This window comes from Lagenorhynchus albirostris, chromosome 9 (genome assembly GCF_949774975.1).
Source record: "Lagenorhynchus albirostris chromosome 9, mLagAlb1.1, whole genome shotgun sequence".
Lineage (NCBI taxonomy): Eukaryota > Metazoa > Chordata > Mammalia > Artiodactyla > Delphinidae > Lagenorhynchus > Lagenorhynchus albirostris.
Window position 1 is genome coordinate 26,707,818 of NC_083103.1, and position 20,569 is coordinate 26,728,386.

Consider the following 20,569-nt stretch of genomic DNA (forward strand, 5'->3'; position numbering starts at 1 on the left):
TGATAGACAAGACTTTTCCTTCACAGTACTAATCATAGTGAGTAATTGTACATTTATATTCATGACAATGTATATAACAGTTCTCTTCCACTAGACAATTATTGTACTATGGAAGGGTTTTAGAAAGTGTAAGCACTGAGTTCAGATTAATATTTATTAAAATACTTACTGATTGAAAGGTGTACAGTAATGGATATAGATCAGCTGAGTGAACACCATTGACAAAAAGGCATACATGTAAGAACGGTGGAAGGCAACGTGGTGCAATTATAGCTGAGGGATATTACAGGGGGGCAATGATGGTACCACTTGGTAGAAGTCCTTGAGTGAGAGAGCGGCAAGTATGACTTTATTAGGCATTTTCCTCAAGTTGCTATAAAAAGCCACTAAGATTCACTAATGCTGTTAAAACAGAAGAAATGAGAAGAAAAATTGCTCTTGTCAAAACTAGAATCATACCTTTAAATCTTGTCATGGTCTATTTATCTGCTTTTTCTATACTCCTCCCTGGGCATAATTTTATACTTTTAGACATCCCACCATTACTTAGTTGTTGCTTTGTGAAACAAAAATTGTAAATTAGATTTAATGGAAACCACAGAGAGTAAAGCATAATTAGATCTTAGCCTGAGATATTAAGGGGGTTGTCAATTCCACAGTGTTTAAGATATGTCCCTGATAATCTTTTTGATTATAATAGAAAGCCTATATGTAGATGAGGTATAGTACTGTTTCAGAAAAGGATAAAAGCTTAGTTAATCTCTTAATGTACCTTCCAGCTTTGTAATTCTTTGATTTATCATATCCATTGTATCATACGTAGAAATTGTTTAAAAGATTCAATAACCTAAAATTTTATAGTTTTTAATTAACCAATAGTTTTTTTATCCATACTTCTTTAAGGTTAAATTTTGACATGTTTTACTTCATCTTTCTCTAAACACACATAAAATTTTTAAATATTTACATAGTTTGTATATGTTTGTAGTATAGACACACATAACCACATTTGTTCTTTGTTCTTTTTTATGACCTAATTTCTAAAGAATTATTCAGTTGCTAAAAGAAATGATCTATTTAATCTATTTCCAATAACTGACAATAAACTAACTCAGAAGTGATGTAGCTGATGCGTTTTTTCTTTTTTTTTTTTTTTTTTTTTGGTGGTACGCGGGCCTCTCATTGTTGTGGCTCTCCCTTTGCGGAGCACAGGCTCTGGACGCGCAGGCTCAGCGGCAATGGCTCACGGGCCCAGCCGCTCCGCAGCATGTGGGATCTTCCTGGACGGGGGCACGAACCCGTGTCCCCTGCATCGGCAGGCAGACTCTCAACCACTGCACCACCAGGGAAGCCCAGCTGATGCTTTTTAAAAGAAATATACCAGAACATTTACATCCAGATGAATACCCCCCCCCTTGAAAATATCTACTTTAGGAAGTAGTAATTTATTCTAATAACAATGCCACTTCTCAAAGCACTTTCTTCAGTTCCTCTTTGGATTTGCCATCAGAAACTGTGGTACATTCTTTAAAATAGTTTCAGTATTTAATGATGACAAAATTTGATCTTAAGTAGTTGCATTTGAATTTTCCAGAAAATAAAATATCTGGATCTAAATTTGGTGTAAAAATGGATAGTCAAGAGTGCATAATTGTATAGCTAGTGTGGTAGGCAGAAATCTAATCTGGTCCCCAAGATTTCCACCCCCTGGTATATATGCCTGTATAATTCCCTCCTCTTGAGTGTGGGTGGTATTGTGAATATGATAGGATGTCACTCCCATGATTAGGTTACATTATATGGCAAAGGAGATTTTTGCAGATGTAGTTAAGGCATATAATCAGTTGTCTTTGAGTTAATCAAATGGGAGATTATCCTGGGTGAGCTTGACCTAATCAGATCTACTCTTTTTTTTTTTATTTTTAACATCTTTATTGGAGTATAATTGCTTTACAAGGGTGTGTTAGTTTCTGCTGTATAACAAAGTGAATCAGCTATACATATACATATATCCCCATATCCAGATCTACTCTTTAAGTGAGAGTTTGGAGATCAGAGACAGAAAAGTCAGAAAGGTGAGTTCCCCTGGCTTCAAAGAAGATGAGAGTAACTATGAGTTCTTTAGCTATAAGGAACTAAATTCTGGCAAAAACTAAATGAGCTTGGAAGAAGACCCTGAGCATCAGATGAGACTGCAGCCCCAGCTGACACCTTGATTTCAGCCTTATGAGATCCCGAGCAGAGGTTCCTGCTAAACTTTGCCCAGACTTCTGACCCACGGAAACTGTGCTATAATAAATAGGTGTTGTTTTAAGCCACTAAGTTTGTGGTGATTTGTTGCACAGCAATAGAAAACTAATATAGGTAGATAGATAAGAAATATTTCTTAAGAAGATGTATTTCTAAAACAGTGTGATTGATGTTCTTGTATCAACCTAATGTAGTGGCTTTTAGATTTCAGGCTAGAAAAGGATGCTTTTTACCAGTGGTAAAAATGATTTTTACCAGTGGTAGAAGAGTAAGTAATACAATGATGATTGGAATATTTGATGGAAATTGAGGGTCTAGCATTTTAGATGGTAGGAGGGGATCAGTATGATATAGTGATTTCAGCTATCAAACCTACCAGGGCAGATGTGAACGTACAGGAAGTAAGAACATTTTTATACAAGAAGGTAGCATAGAAGTCTTACTGAAGAGGGAACTTCTTGAAATCTGTGTATATGTGAATTACAGATATAATGAAAGATTCACAGTAGAGACTTATCATAGACTTCAGGACAAGACAATAAGATGGACATAGAAAGCTTAAAAAGAAGATCTGTGTTATAAATTTAGCCCAGGTTCTAGAATGTGGTAGAAAGCCTCAACAGTAACTGAAGACAAAGTGAGGTTATTTTATGGATAAAAGATCATTTCCTAAAACAGTTTGTTTAGAAATCCACATGGAATTCCTGGTTAAGAATTAACAAAGTCCAAGAAAACTGCCATACAACTTATCAAAATTTATAAAAGACAGCTGTAACAAAATGTAGATCTTAAAAGAAATTATAATATAAAATTTATGTAATTAGAAATTCTTTAGAAACACAGAGAGGACAGGGTGCAAAGCCTCAGACCCATGCAAGCAGAATTTTGGAGCTGAGTTCCTTGCATAAAACCAGGAGCTGTGAAAGGTAGATGCACCTATCCATGAAAAATGGAATAAAAAAGTATTGCTCACCAGCCAGAGGAAACAGCAATAAATGGATATGATACGGTCTAAGATTCTTGCATTGTCTGAAAGTAATGTTAGTCATTTATGTTAAACTTTAGTAAGACAAGAGTGTATATTGTAATATCTAATGTTTCCACTAAAAATAAGGTTAAACAAAGTGTGGCATACAACCTAATAGAAGGGAAAAATGTAACAATTTTTTTAAGTATTATTTAATCCAAGAGAAAATAAGAAAGGAATGAAAAGGAACATAAAACAAGAAAAATAGAAAACAAAGCATAAGCATGAAGGTAAATTCTCAAAGGACAAAGACTGTCCTGGTGAAGGAGATAACCTTGTGAATATATATTAAATGTAAACAAACTAAATTCTCAAAAGGCAAAAACTGTCTTTGAAAGGAGGATAACTATGTAAAGATGTATATAAATCTGGAGGAGGAGGGAAATTCACTTTAATAAATCTGAATGTCATGGGATTTTTAGGAGATTTTTGCAGAGGGGGCGAGAAGGGTCTTTTAAAATAAAAAGGGGAGGAGAAACAAGAGAAAGAAAGAAAAATAGGGAGACTACAATTGTGGTGACTTAAATACCATCTAGATATTAGAGCTTTATTGGATCAAGAGCACTACTGGCTCACTGCTGCTAATGTAGAGCTACCTCCTTGCCCACCTCCCCATTACTTTCCTGTATTTTAAGTTTCAGTTCCATTGTAGTAGCCATCTGTTTTCCTGAACTTTTTTGAATAGGAACTTCGATTTTCTAACTAATGGAAAATAAGGAAATTTTAGGGTTAATGGGAATAATATTATAGGACGATAGTTAAGTATAGATATTGTGGAGCCAGACTACTTGGATTTGATTCCTCTCTCTGACACCTGCCTGCTGTGTGACCTTTGACAAGTTCTGTAAGCCCTCAGTTTACTCATCTGTAAAAGGAAAAATATAGGACTCTTGTAAGGATTAAATGTAAATATAAGTAAAATGCTTAGAACAGTGACTGTCACAATAAGTGCTTTGTAGTCATTAACTGTTACTATTGTTACTATTATTGTCATTATGAGGGGTATGATATACTATTTATTCCTTATCTAGCCTGTGGACTGGGTTAGTGTCCCTGTAACTGAGTGGGTAAGGGCTAAAAGGGCTGATGAAACTATTCAATGAAGACTTTCTGGGACTCTGCCTACAACTTCACCTGCTTCAGTGTCCAGGTGACTTAGTATAAAATAGAGTTAGAGAGATGTCTCTTCTTCCCACCTCTGTACTGAACTGTTCTGGCATTCCAAGCACTGGAATCTTGGGGAATACTACAAGGCAGCACCTCCATGTGGATCTCATTGCTCTTGTGATGGCCAGTGGCAGCAGTGAGGTAGTAAGATGAAACAGCTATGACTCTCACCAACAGATTTTTATAGGGACTTAGGAGGCAATTTTAGGAATTTATAGTGCACTACCTTAGGGATTCAGAAATAAATGGGGCGGATTTTGAAGGGGGAATAAAGTCCTGTATTATGGGGACTTCCCTGGTGGCGCAGTGGTTAAGAATCCGCCTGCCAATGCAGGGGACACGAGTTTGAGCCCTGGTCTGGGAAGATCCCACAGGCCACGGGGCAGTTAAGCCTGTGTGCCACAACTACTGAGCCTGCATGCCATAATTACTGAAGCCCATGCACCTAGAGCCCATGCTCCTCAACAAGAGAAGCCACTGCAATGAGAAGCTCACGCACTGAAATGAAGAGTAGCCCCCGCTCGCTGCAACTAGAGAAAGCCTGCGTGCAGCAACAAAGACCCAATGCAGCCAAAAAAAAAAAAAAAAGTCCTGTATTACGATGATGGGATAATCATGCTGGCAGCTGTTTGCTCACTCTAAAGGTTGGCATCAAGGAGGACAGTCCTATCTTGCAACCCATATCCCTTTGTGCCAACATTGACAACAAACTACTGTGCCAGATGGTCCAGAGACTGGGCTTAAAATCACAATATTACATTCTCAATTTCTGTACAATTAGAAGTGAATGGCTACCCTATCAAACTACCACTGGCATTTTTCACAGAATTAGAACAAAAAATTTCACAATTTGTATGGAAACACAAAAGGCCCCGAATAGCCACAGCAATCTTGAGAAAGAAAAACGGAGCTGGAGGAATCAGGCTTCCTGACTTCAGACTATACTACAAAGCTACAGTAAGCAAGACAGTATGGTACTGGCACAAAAACAGAAATATAGATCAATGGAAGAGGATAGAAAGCCCAGAGATAAACCCACGCACATATGGTCACCTTATCTTTGATAAAGGAGGCAAGAATATAAAATGGAGAAAAGACAGCCTCTTCAATAAGTGGTGCTGGGAAAACTGGACAGCTACATGTAAAAGAATGAAATTAGAACACTCCCTAACACCATACACAAAAGTAAACACAAAATGGATTAAAGACCTAAATGTAAGGCCAGACACCATCAAACTCTTAGAGGAAAACATAGGCAAAACACTCCATGACATAAATCACAGCAAGATCCTTTTTGACCCACCTCCTAGAGAAATGGAAATAAAAACAAAAATAAACAAATGGGACCTAATGAAACTTAAAAGCTTTTGCACAGCAAAGGAAACCATAAACAAGACGAAAAGACAACCCTCAGAATGGGAGAAAGTATTTGCAAATGAAGCAACTGACAAAGGATTCATCTCCAAAACATACAAGCAACTCATGCAGCTCAATATCAAAAAAACAAACAACCCAATCCAAAAATGGGCAGAAGACCTAAATAGACATTTCTCCAAAGAAGATATACAGATTGCCAACAAACACATGAAAGAATGCTCAACATCATTAATCATTAGAGAAATGCAAATCAAAACTACAATAAGGTATCACCTCACACCAATCAGAATGGCCGTCATCAAAAAATCTACAAACAATAAATGCTGGAGAGGGTGTGGAGAAACGGGAACCCTCTTGCTCTGTTGGTGGGAATGTAAATTGATACAGCCACTATGGAGAACAGTATGGAGGTTCCTTAAAAAACTAAAAATAGAACTACCATACAACCCAGCAATCCCACTACTGGGCATATACCCTGAGAAGACCATATTTCAAAAAGAGACATGTACCGCAATGTTCATTGCAGCTCTATTTACAATAGCCAGGAGACAGAAGCAACCTAAGTGTCCATCGACAGATGAATGGATAAAGAAGATGTGGCACATATATACAATGGAATATTACTCAGCCATAAAAAGAAACAAAATTGAGTTATTTGTAGTGAGGTGGATGGACCTAGAGACTGTCATACAGAGTGAAGTAAGTCAGAAAGAGAAAAACAAATACCGTATGCTAACACATATATATGGAATCTAAAAAAGAAAGAAAATTGTCAGAAGAACCTAGGGACCAGACAGGAATAAAGATGCAGACCTACGAGAGAATGGACTTGAGGATAAGGGGAGGGGGAAGGGTAAGCTAGGACAAAGTGAGAGAGTGGCATGGACATATATATACTACCAAATGCAAAATAGATAGCTAGTGGGAAGCAGCCGCATAGCACAGAGAGATCAGCTCGGTGCTTTGTGACCTCCTAGAGGGGTGGGATAGGGAGGGTAGCAGGGAGAGAGTTGCAAGAGGGAAGAGATATGGGGACATATATATATATGTATATGTATAACTGATTCACTTTGTTATAAAGCAGAAACTGACACACCATTGTAAAGCAATTATACTCTAATAAAGATGTTTAAAAAAAAAAGTGAATGGCTAAAATTAAAATAACCAGAAGTATCAAAACAGCCTTTGAGTAGTGGGTTTTTTTTTTTAACATTTTATCTTTTTCATATAAAATAAACTTGCCTGGAAACAGATCGTTAAACACATCTGGTAGTAATTTAAATTGTGTGATATGTTTAGTGAGGACTTTTTCAATCAATTAAATTTATAGTATCTCTGCTTATCTCAGTATAGGCCATGCAAGTTCCCTGCCAATTACATTTTCCTTTTATGGGAGGCATCTGAGACCCATCTTACTCTAACTCCTCTGTACCTTATTATCCTGCTGTCCTATCCATAGTTTTTTGGCCACTGATGGGTACTTTCCCATCCACACGTTTGCCAGTGGCTTATGAAGTTGTCCAGCTTGAGAGTTCTATCCAACAGGGGTGTCCTATATTGGGTAGTGATGAAATTAAACTTTCAGGGGAATTGAATGTATCATACAGAGAGAGTCTGCAGAAAGTCATGTGGTATAGAAATGGGAAGATACATAGAGGAAGTTAGCAGAAGCCATGAGGAAAGAGGAGGAGAACAGAGATAGGTTAGGCAATAAAATGTACAAAGAGGAAGCAGATAGACACAGAAGGAGAGATGAGGTTATTAAGTCAAAAAATGGTCTAGAGTTGTTCTTAAGTCACTAGTATATCCTAGAGAGCAATAAATGGTCTTCTAATTCTCTTTGTGCTCTTCTAGAGTGGTTTTATCTCCTTTCTTAACTTTCTGTGTATCCTGTTATAAGCTCTATCACTTGAAACCCAAATGCCTGTTTATTCCTTGCAAACTGAATGATCCTAACACCCTCATTTCCAGCATTAATTTAACAAACCATGTGTGTGAATTTAATTCCCACGTAGGACAAGTTAGCTTTGCCAAGTTCTGTGATCCTCCTCTCACGCACACAATGACTAGGAAACACATCAGTTGTTACAAGAAAGAACAGTTCCACAGTGTGTAAGAACTAGTGCACACCTGTCTTCAGTGTTGATAAAATAAATCAAAGCTGAAGACTAGGGACTTTCCTGGTGGCGCAGTGGTTAAGAATGTGCCTGCCAATGCAGGGGACACAGGTTCGATCCCCGGTCTGGGGAGATCCCACATGCCGCGGAGCAACTAAGCCTGTTCACCACAACTACTGAACCTGCGTTCTAGAGCCCGCAAGCCACAACTACTGAAGCCTGCACTCCTAGAACCCGTGCTCCGGAACAAGAGAAGCCACCGTGATGAGAAGCCCGCACACTGCAACGAAGAGTAGCCCCTGCTCGCCGCAACTAGAAAAAGCCCACGCGCAGCAACGAAGACCCAATGCCACCAAAAAAAAAAAAAAAAAAAAAGCTGAAGACTAAAGATGGTGAAACAGTAGTTACTTTTTAACATGAAAAACTACGCTTTCTCCCCTTTTACATATAAATTACTAGAGAAAAATAAGTAATAAATACATATATGATAGAAGCATATAGTTTAATTCTTTTTACCATTTACCAGGTAAATCTCATATAATTTATTTTCCTAACCCTACCAGAATCATGTGGAGTTGGGAGGGGTAGGGATGGATAGTTTCTCAAAAGGATGCAAGTTCTGTTACCATAATACAGGGGAAAGATATTCCAGCAGACAAAAATAATAGATAACCCTTATACAACTCAGTTGGAAAAAAAGCAAAATATGCTTGACAAAAATATTACATTCCAGTAAAATCTGTAAAGACCATATAGCAATCTGAAAAATTGTTGTAAAACAGTGTTAAGTAAAAAAGGCAAAGTATTAAGATGAAGGTATGATGTGGTTGAAGCTTTGGAATATGCAAAAATTAATAACCTTTTTGCATTGTGATAGTAGAATAATGAATTATTACATAAAATCATTAGTATATTTGTAAAAATATTTGACAGTAAACAAAATGCATTCATTAAAAAAGAAAGACACCTCATTCTGCATTTAGTAGAGAATTCCTTTTCTTTCTTTACATGAGAATTTGCTTTCCAAGTAACTGTGTATGGGCACTGGGAGCTGATTATGAGATTTGCAGATCTTTCCTCCTGGCTTTACTGCTCTTCCCCCAGGTTGAAGAGCTTGGTGACCATTTGCAGCTCTGTTGCTGTTGCTGCAGAAACACCACCACTGTGACATGACTGCTGCCATATACCACCACTCCCCACTGCCATCAGGTAGTTTGCAGGGAGGTCCCACCTCAGCCAGAGCTAAAGTCCAGTGATCCATTCAAGATGCTGTTTGCCACAGTTATGAACCTGGGTGGATCCTCAGAATGTAGGGAAGGCCATTTCTCTCCTCAGTGCTATGCACAGTCCAGGGCAGACTGGGATAGAAACATGTGATGACAACAACAACAAAATACAACTGCTTGGATCCCAGTGTTTGAGCTCCACTGACCCGCTGTGTCAACTCTCATCCACATGCAACCATTTACCCTGTGGCACATAACTACCTTCCATTCTTTCAGAGGAAATAATAAACCATTTTACACCCTTGTGGACATAAAGAAGACAGGCCAGATGAAATAATTATGATTATAATGAAATGTGTGCATGAGAAAAATTTGGAGTAGGGGTTGTTCGTGCCAAGCTTTCCACACTAAGCATGTGTTATTTTGTAATTGTGTGGGTGGGGAGGTTACATTATATTACTTATAAGGACTATTGAGGAACTAGCAAATTGGAAAGAGTCAGGTATGGTTGGTATAAAAATAGCCCCAATTACAGTAATACATGGAAACTAACTATCCCCTATGGCTGATCCTCTACCCAACAGCTCAATATTCTCAAATATGTTTAAGCTTGTTTCATTTTATCATGCCAGCAATTCTACATTTTCCATCTTTCTGACTTGGTATTTGCATAGATTTACATATCATCCCAGGTCATGTGGTCCCCTGTTAAAGTATTTAGTTCATCTAAATACTGCTCTTTCAGCTTAAATACCAGGTAGGGTAATCAACTATCCCAATTTGTCTGAGACTAAGGGAATTTTTGAGATATGTGGCTTTACTGCCAAAGCCAGGACAGTCCTGACCAAAGCAGGATGAGTTATCACCCAATCCCAGGTCTGCTGTAAAGACTTTACCAACTTTATTCCAACGCACAAAAGTTTGCCTTCAAGGAATTCTTTTTGCACTTAAGGTTAATATACACCCAGTTCTAAGCAGTTTATTTAACATACATTCTCTCTTTATTAGGGGATAGTTTGCAAGTTTCTTGAGGGTAGGAGCCACATCTCTTTAATTTTTATATTTACTAATACTTAACAGAGTGCTAGTGTTTAATAAATCAATGTAAGAATTTTAAAATGTTACTTAACATTGCTTCAAGCGTTACACAATTTTTCATCATTAGTTTCATTAAGTGATTAAATTTAATGGTTATGAATGTGGGTTTTATTTTAGGACATCTTGCTGTTCAGTTTCCCACCAAGTCAACTACTGATTATGTGAGCACGGGCAAGTTAATTAGCCTCTCTGAGCCACAACTTTTTAAATCTGTAAAATGGGGATAAAAATAATACCCACCTCCCAGGGATATTGTAAGGCTTAAGCAAAATACTGTGTAAGTGTGTAATGTTTTGTCTAGCACATAGCACACAACTAGTTATTATGTGGTAGCTGTTAATAAGTGATCCCACATCAATTCACTATATTCTTCCCTGCATTGTTTCTTTCAGAGAGTTTATGTCATCCCAGGCAAAAGCAGTTATTAAACCTACTGAAGATTATTTGCAGCCTCAGTTTGGCCCCAACAGACTTTTACATTCAGCGGCAGCATCAGAAGGGTCAGGACTTCAAGATTGCTCCACACATCAAACAGCATCAGATCATAGCCATGATGAAATATCAGACCCAGATAGCTACAAATCAAACAGTAAAAACAATTCTTTTTTTATATCAGCATCCAAGAGAAACAGACCTGTCAGTGCTCCAGTGGGTCAACTGAGGTAATCAAAGCTGTTCTCTGTTCTTTTTAACTGACTGTTGAAGCTTTTTCCTTTGAGAAGAATTTATAATGACTCAGTTGACTATTTCAAACATTAAAATGTAACACATCTCTAGAGTTTTGTTTCTGCTTTTGTTTTGTTTACTCTTTTCTTTGAAAGCACCTGAGTAGAATGTTGCTAATTACACTTGGGGAGAACATGAGATACACTTGAACGCGGATAATATGAAACTCTGAAAGGAATATTTGAAGCAGAATCAGGCTAAGACCATGAAATACCTTGGTTTACCAGATATTTGTGTAAAAGTAGAAATGCATACTTTTGATATTTAACCAATATTTGAAATAAAATGAAATTGAAATGAACTTTAAAACCATTTTGTGTATGTTTTCACATCAAGATTGTTATCATAAACTGTTAAGTTTATGGATAGAAGAAAATGTTGATAAAAATAAAAATTAAACTAAGAAACTGATATTCACATTATTTTCATATGTTCAAATAGGTGGATATATCGTGGTTTTAATTTATCTCACATTTTTACTTTAAAATGTTTACTTTGCTGCTGTGGCATTAGGAGTTACCAGGGTTAGCTAGAGAACTCTTAAGTAAAAAGTATGACATGTTAGTCATTTACATGTACTTTTGCTGAGAAAAATAATACAGATTGAAACTGGTTTTGACTGAAAACAAAACTTAGAAATCTTCTCTTACTGCCCCCAAGCAATTTGAAATGAAAGCAATAAAATTGACTTCAGAATGAAAAGTTTAGTATGATGTATTTGAATTTCAAATCTTTAAAAAAAAAATCAAAGAACTTTGATAAACATGAAAACTTAAGGGAAAATCTAGGCCATTTACTATTTCATGATGATAAGACCGTATTACTATTTTTTTTGCTTTCTGTTAGAATATAGCATATATATATGTGTATTTTTTAAAAATGAGTGTTGTGATGTTTTATAGTAAAATGATTTAAATGGTTTATTCTGAGATATGTGTTTTACATGAACAGTTTTGGCAAACTTATCATGTATTAAATATTTTTAAATATTTAAGTATATATGGGCAATCTTATCCTATAAAAAGGTGGTTTGGTTTTTTCTTGAGGAATATTTAGGAACAATTGTTAGTGCTTATATCTGTAGAAAATACCCAGGGTAATATTTACTTAAATATTTTTACTAATCAACGTGCACAAATTGTTGTGTGTTTTTTTCTTCAGAGTTGCAGAGTCCTCTTCTTTAAAATTTAAGTTGCACCAGGATTGGCATAGATTGTCTCAAAGATACAAACTTCAACCCAGAGTGATTAGAGTAACAGCTTACAAAAATGGATCTAGAACAGTTTTTGCCAAAGTTACTGTACCAACCATCACCTTGGTAACTGGTGTCCAAAAGTTTTCAGTGATTTATTTCTTCCCTTATTCTCTTTATCTATGAAAAGTGAGAAAGATGACATTTATTGTTTAAAATTTTCTGTATCTGTAAATTGCTTATATGTATATACATAGACCTCACAGGCATTGCATTCCTTTTTTTATCAATATATAAGTAGTATATTTAATTAAACAGATACAATGGCTTTATATCTCTATAGCATTGTTAAAATGATGGAATGTTCAAGGACTAGAATTTGAGAATCAAATATTCTCAGTGTTGTGATTAACCTATTTGTATATTTTCAACTGCTACAAAATAACCATATTGGCGGAGTTATTGAGTTACTTAACTTGGCAAGTGGCTCAGTGGGTTTCTATTTGATCATTGCGTCTTTTGTTTAGCGGAAATGTGTTACTTTCTTTGTTGTCAATCCCTTTCTCTTACCTCTTGCTTTCTGTTAGTTGCTGGAGGAGTGCACGGAAAAGCTGAATCTGAACATGGCTGCACGACGAGTATTCTTGGCAGACGGCACTGAAGCCCTCGAACCCGAAGACATACCCTGTGAAGCCGATGTTTATGTTTCAACGGGAGAGCCCTTTTTAGATCCATTCAAAAAAATTAAAGGTAAAAAAAAAAAACCAACAACACCCTACCCCCCCACACACAGTAAATTGCTTAAGGGGTGCAATTAAAAAATGATTTTCATTCTGTCTTTTTTGCATGGTTTAACAAAACTAATGTTTACGCATTTACAGCTCAGTAAGAGGATAATGTGCTTAATGAAAGAAAAATCCACTGACAGCCACGTTTATTGCCCTTCATTAGCATTGGTGCTTAATTTAATATAGATCTGAATAGACATTAGGGAGCCTGCAGGAGGTTAAATGGTGAAAATATAATAAATTAAATCAGAGATTATTGAATTTACTGTTTAGTTTCTGTGACACTCAACAGACATAATTCATTAGACTTATTCTCTCAGAAAATAGTTCAAAGTTTCAAGTATCATTTATTCATTTACACTCTTGGTCTTTTTTCAGATGGCATTAACATAATTTTGAAAATGTGGCCAGTAATGAACATATAATTCTTATATACATGTGATTTTCCAAATGAAATTTTTCATAAGATAAATGCTACAGCTTGACTTTTAACCTTGAAATGTATATATATTTTACATTTACAAAATATGAATATGTATATTTTAGACACACTTGTAGGTAAGGTCTTTTTTAAAAGTCCATTGTTTCTAACACTTCAGAAATGTGGAGATTTTCTAAAATTAAAAGAAAAATTTTTTTCAGTGGGAAAGAATCTGTTTTAAGAGAGAAATAAAAGTACCACTGTGTAAGAATATTCTTCTAAGCATGTCATACCCAGGGTCTGTTATCAAGTGCGGTATATGGTAATCACATTTAAATGACATAAGAACTTTGCCATACAAATTCAGTGTATCTAACTGCTGTATTCCCCTCTGCTTTTTATACCTTATTAGAAGTATTCTTTTTTTTCCTGCAACTGCTGTAAAGCCAGTGAACCAAAGGCAAGTCTAGGCAGTAATTGCATAAGTAGAAAAAAAGTAATTCTGAAGTTCATTACAGATGAAGTGATGAAAATTCTTCTTCTATTAATGTTATTATATAAAATGATACTAGGATGTCTATCTCTTTAAGAATACTTGATCATTAGGAAATAATTTCTTGAATTCCTTAGAAAGTTCAAGGTAATTTGGTCCTTGTAAAGAAACTTGTTGCTACAATACACAGTGAAAATTACCTATGCAGTAGTGTAGACCCATATATTTTTCAAATTTTGCTTCAACTTTAAAATATGGCTGCCTTTATTTTGTATTCAGTGAATCATCTGCTTGTATAAAAGCATGAGTCTTTGTGGGTAAATGTTTCTGTGACTTTTTTATATTCAGATATATATATAATAAATGCTTCCTTAAGATCCTCATTTATTTTTATTAATCAGAAGTACTTGCCGTTCTTATGATTATGGTATTTTGCAAGAGATATATAAAAATTATTTATAGCTAAGCTTCTTAGAAGATCTGGACATGTATGCCTAAAATAACAATGTCACACACATGACTAAGCTTGGTGGATGATTTTTAAATGTACAAACTAATTTCCTCCTACTTTTTGTTTTCTCTTTTATCCTTTTAAAGCCAAGTCTAGAACAAAAAACTTCTCTGCTTTGTCTGCGTATCTTTGGCTGTGTTTCACTGTGACATGCACTGCTGTTCTTTTAGCACCAAAATGTTGGCACACACTCCTGAAAATTTCACACCATCTCTTGCTGGATCAGCAAGCTTAACCCACCAAAATCTGGTGTTGTGCAATGGTTTTTGACTGATAATCAATCTTTATGCTGCTCGACAGTTGTTGCTGGGACACGGAGTAGAGCAGGTGGCAGATGTGCCTCGTCTTTTGAGAAAAGAAATTGTAGGTGAGCTTGGATACAGACTAGCACATCACATGTCCATTAAAAAGACTTAAGTATAATGGGGAAAAGCCACTTGTCTAAGTTAAGCTCATAGATAAGCCTATAAGCCTAAAAATTGATACTTGGTTTCTTTCAGAACAAGAATATAAACACCAATAATTTATTATATATATATTAAATAATAATTTGTTTCATATATGTAATTTATCATATATATGTATATAATTTGAGAGGGGTGTGGGGAGATTTCATATATGTATACCACCTACACATTCACTTTTTCAAATCAGGTTAAAATTACCTTTCTTGCATGAGTTTCATAGATAATCGATAATTTGCCAACTTGTTGTCATGAGTTTACCATAAAAATAAAACATGCATGAGTAGCTTTGAAAGTGGTAGATAAATTTAGAGTAAGGAGGCATCCTCAGAAGTTGGAAAATTCTATTTTCTTAAGGTAAATTGGAGGAAAACTCCTGGTAGAATTTGGTGTTACTGTTGTATCTTTCCAAATGAGCATGAATATTTTATGTACAACTCACCAACAAGCATTAGAGTCAGTAACTGGTCATTATTTTAATATACTGATTTTCATTCATTCAACAAACATTCATTGAGAGTCTACTATGTGCCAGGTACGAGGCCAGATCAGAGACAGATAAAAAAAGGGACTCATAGTCTGATTTCTTTTTTTGTCATTATTCCTTCATCTCTGATTTTAAATTAAAAAAAATTTTTTAAACCGAATGCTTTGGGCCCTCCAAAGGAAAATTCACTTTATTTCTGGCACAGGAAAGCCAAATAAATCTATGTATATTTTGGCAATTATATTTCCATACTTCATTATTTTCTTATTCTTTAGAAAAATAGTGTAGATAGTGAAAATTGCCTTAGAACTGTTTCCAGATTTACTAAGGTAGAAAGAGACCTGCAGAACATCTCTGAGTTTTGAAATATTTTACCACCCTTTTGAGCATCACTGTTGACAACCAGTGGCACTGGATTTAATAGAAAGCTGGAGAGCTATTCATCACATACCTCCAAACACAGAGCTTTCATATAGAGGTCAAGCCAAGGTCAAGACTGACATGAAGCATTCCCTGTTGAAATGCAATATTAGAATAATTCTTACATTTGAAGTTGAACACCTAAACAGAAAGATTAATTGTGTGTGGGAAAAACAGAAAGCATTTTTATGAAGAGATTTGATGAAGATCAACTGTCTTATTAAGTCTTGTAATTCTGCCATTTGAAGATTCTGAAATTTATTAATGATTCCTCTAGAACTGTGAAGATGTAGTTAATGAGTTGTTTGAAAAGGCATTTTTAAAGTTTTCAGATTCATGGGCATACAGTTTAGGTTTTATTCACAGTGTCCTGGATCTTCTACTTAATAGTGGCACAGTAAAAATTCTTGCATCAGATTCATGGGGTTTATAAGAGTTCAGCTCCTTTACAACTGCTAGGAGCTGTAGGCAATGCAAACCTAGCATAAGAAATGATTCATGCTCTGCAGTAGCTTAAATGTCTTAAAAAAGATGAGGGAAAAAATCTGTTTGGGCCTAATTCATTAGGTCCAAGTTTCACTGTGTATGGAGTTCTGATTGTTTATTTTTATTCATTTATTGTTTTTAGTTTTGTATTTTCCTTCTTTCCTGTATATCCTATTCTACTATTTGGCTTTCAGTGTTATCATTTATAGTGATTCATTTCAGTCCTGAGTTTTGTTAACCAGAAGTGAAACTGAGTATTACGAATAGGATTTTACATCTTTTATATACTGTATTGTGAAGATGTAGTCACAGAAAAAAAAATCCATGAAAAGAGTTCTTGATACTACACCTAAGATCTAAATTTAAACCTAGAGATTTCTGCTAACTGCCATGTGATCTACAAAATGAAATAATTTGCTGTGACAGCTAGTGATTGACAAGAATATGTGTGAGCACGTTTAAAATAGGCCATCTTTTCATGTAGAAGTAAATGTCAGTGAAATGATGGATTCTCATCATTTTAATTATTGATGATTTGGAAATATTTCAATTCCACGGCATACAAGACACATTCTAAATAGCAGCATAACACTTTTTCTCATATCTGCATCAGTAATGAAATGTTCTGTCATATTTTGTTTTTCAAAAAATGCATTAGTTTAATGAACCTGGATTCATGCATTATATTCTGTTCCATTATATGTCTCCTGAATTTGTCGACTTTTAAATGGTTGTGTTAAAAGCACAAGTTTCAAGAAGTGATCCACTACCCACATCACACTTGCTATTCTTGCTGCTGGATCTCAAGACAGTGCTACAGTGCTGTCTACACCGATGGCTGCATTAGTCCTGCTAAAGCTAATACTGGGCTTTGTGATGTTCACCCATAGCGTGACCACTACTTAACTTGGGCAGCTGCAACAGGAGTTAGAGTGGGTGTTCCCAAATTCTCTATTATCATTTTGTTTGTATAGTATAGGTATTAGGTGAGATTGTCAGTCCACCTCCTCTCCCACTTAGCTGCATATACCAAAAGCAGGAAAATGATATTATGCAGAGAAAAAAAACCCACTTCTGAGAGAGCACATGATTCTTTTATCTATTTCTACAAGTGAGGGTAAAACTATAGGCATATATTTTATATATTTCCCTATTTCAAAAGTTTTAAACCTATAAATGTGTACAGTATCCTTACTATATAAACAGATGTGGGTCTGAAGACATTGCAAGAGATGGACGGCCCCCCCCACCGAAAGGAATCCTTAGCCAGTAGGAAAATTTAGAGCAAGCATATGGCAACATCTCATACTGTCAAAATAACAAATCATTGAGAAACATCTAAATTCTTGACATATCCATGAATTGTTGAATTGTATATATTGTATATATGCACACAGAGGCTACACTTGTTTAATGAAGATGCCTGCAAACCTATAACTGTCCTGATAATTTGAATACTTTCTGCATGCCATGCACTCAGCACATGCTTAAAGTGTATTATACTTTCTCCTTACAACCCCTGAGTTAGTGCTACAAGTCCACAGTCTCTTATATGCAATTCTAAAATCCAAAATTGCAGATGACCAAACAATTTTTTCATAACTCATTTAATAGCAGGACCTTATTTGGTATAACCAATCGATTGTTTTGAAGAAAAATAATTAATGTGTTTGATTATGGGCTGCTCTCCTAGACCTTGCTGGGCACATTACATAATATTTGATATATGTAACATATTAACATTTTTGAAATTCAAAAATTTCTACTTATGGAATCATATCTGACCTTAAGCGTTTTGGATATGGTCTTTCTGTCATAGCTGCAAAGAAATCTGATAAATTTTAATTCTCACTAGGATATTAACTCAGAAGTGTTATAAATGCTGTCTTTATCACCTTGAGTTGTTTGCTACATGGGTAAAAGTGGACAGAGAGAACATCTCCCTGACTAGAGCTGAGAGAGTGAGTGGAAGGCAATAAAATAAAATATGGTTCTGTCTAAGGAGACAGAGGAATAATTAAAGAGAGACCATTCATTCATTCAGTCATTTCCTCAAGTAGTGTTTATTGAATCCCTACAGTATGCCAGGATATGGTGTTAACAAGACAGAGGTCTTGTGGAACTCTGGTTCTAATAAGGTGGAAGAAGCAATAGACATAAACATATAGAGAACTAAATAAGTTATTTATTGACAGTGTTAAGTGTTATAAAGGCAATAAAAAGGGTAGTATCACAAGAATAAATGATGTCATGGAAACAAAAGGAGGGAATTTGAAATCTGAACCAGGCGTTTGCAGTAACCTTTTTAAATGAAATCTCTTAGGCAGTTGTCTACCTACCTTGCTTGCTACTTTACCTGAGAATTCACTTATATAGTCTATACATACTCTTTCAGGGTTTTGCCTTCCAATCCATTCGTTTTTGAAGCTTTCAGATATCTGTTAGGAGAGACATGAGAAATGCATTATTATTTAGTGGGAAGAACACTCGACTTGAAGTCAGATGGTATTGCAAGATTCTAGTCCCTGTTATATGACCTTGGGCAGATTGGTCTGCATGTCATTATCCTTACCTGTATAATAGAGGTAATATCTAAAAGGATTATTGGATAGTGTCTTAATTTTCTAAAAAAAACGGTAAATTATTTGAAAATTAAATGTTTATAAATCCATCGTCAAAATAGAACACAGAGAATAGCATTTCATACACATAACTAAAGTTCCAAATGCTGTTAAGATCCCAAGGCAGGGCTTCCAGGTGGCACAGTGGTTAAGAATCTGCCTGCCAATGCAGGGGACACGGGTTTGAGCCCTGGTCCGGGAAGATCCCACATGCCGCGGAACAACTAAGCCCGTGCACCACAACTACTGAGCCTGTGCTCTAGAGCCTGCGAGCCACAACTACTGAGCCCGTGTGCCACAACTACTGAGGCCCGCACATCTAGAGCCCGTGCTCCACAACAAAAGAAGCCACCACAATGGGAAGCCCGCGCACCGCAATGAAGAGTAGCCCCTGCTCACTGCAACTGGATAAAGCCTGCACGCAGCAACGAAGACCCAACACAGCCAAAAATAAATAAATAAATAAATTTATTTATCTTTAAAAAGATGCATATCAAAGGAATATTTTCAATGAGCCCAGGCTCTTGCATCTTCCCATACATAGAAAAACACTAAAAAAAAAAGATCCCAAGGCTATTAATCAGAACCTTGTGTCCACTGTTACCTTCCCAGAATAGCTGCCTGGGTTTGGGAAAACAGCAACAACAACACAATAATATTTCTCTACTTTTTTATCACTGCCAGGGAAGCAAACTACTCTATGAACCTGGGCAAGTCACTTAACCTCTCTTAGCCTCATTTTCCTCATCCATACATTGAGCCCAATAGTGTAGCTATGAGGAGTAAATAAGACGATGTATGTAAGAAGCCTGCTGTATATGCGTCTAAAACATTGTATTTGCACATGTTCTTTATCTATTTTCCTTCTTTTGCTCCAGCTCTTGCTCAACACGTTTCCATCAGTTTTGCATACATGAAAGTACCTGGTTTTACTACCAAAGGTATTTGCTAGGTCCGAGATCTTAAAATACATACAACCAAATTAAAATCCCTACCAAGCACTTGTGTTACAGCATGATATGGGAATCTGAGTTAAAGCCTTGGAAGTCTCACTATATTGTACTTTTTGCTTTGAGAATTTTTCTGGGGTGTGAGTCAAAATCAAGTCCTTTTAGAAAAGGAGCCCCAATTGGCCTTGCTCTGCTCAATTCCAAGAGTGGTATTTTAAAATATGTTTATGACCCAAGGCGAGCCTTAACTTTAAGCTGCCATAACTTATTTCAAGAAAGTTCACAGAAAAGTTCAAGGAAAGGGTGACAACATTTTGATTGGCACAATAGATGGGATGTTTGTAATTTTAATCAAATTTAAATTGAAGACATACTTCAAATGATATGTCAGACTAGTGTTACTGAGTTAAAATCTAATGACAACCACTGTCATTATGAGTTAAGTATAGCCATCATGCCTATAGCAATAAATGATGACACTTAAGAACATGTAGAAACAAAGAACGCAAGTATTTAGAGAAAAGGGAGTGACTAGAAACTCAGTTGAACACAGGAATGTGACCTGGATTTAGTCTATTTACCAAACATAGAAGCAATTGTATTTTGAGCAGATGATATAATTGAATATAGCAGTATGTTTTCTTACTGTCAGAGCATTTATATTTTATAAACTCGTCTTGCACCCGTGAAATGATGTGCTTGTTCACATTTAATGTCATTATCTATACTTACTTGACAGTCAGAGCAT

General features: G+C 35.9%; 1 protein-coding gene across 1 annotated transcript in view; it reads left to right on the forward strand.

The window, feature by feature from the left end:
• DCDC1 (doublecortin domain containing 1) overlaps positions 1-20,569 on the forward strand; it is a 457,088-nt gene that overhangs the window by 33,293 nt on the left and 403,226 nt on the right. Inside the window, exons 4-6 of the mRNA XM_060160830.1 lie at positions 10,655-10,924; positions 12,150-12,306; positions 12,768-12,930. Of these exons, the coding sequence (XP_060016813.1) occupies positions 10,655-10,924; positions 12,150-12,306; positions 12,768-12,930 (590 nt within the window). The remainder of the gene's footprint in view (positions 1-10,654; positions 10,925-12,149; positions 12,307-12,767; positions 12,931-20,569) is intronic.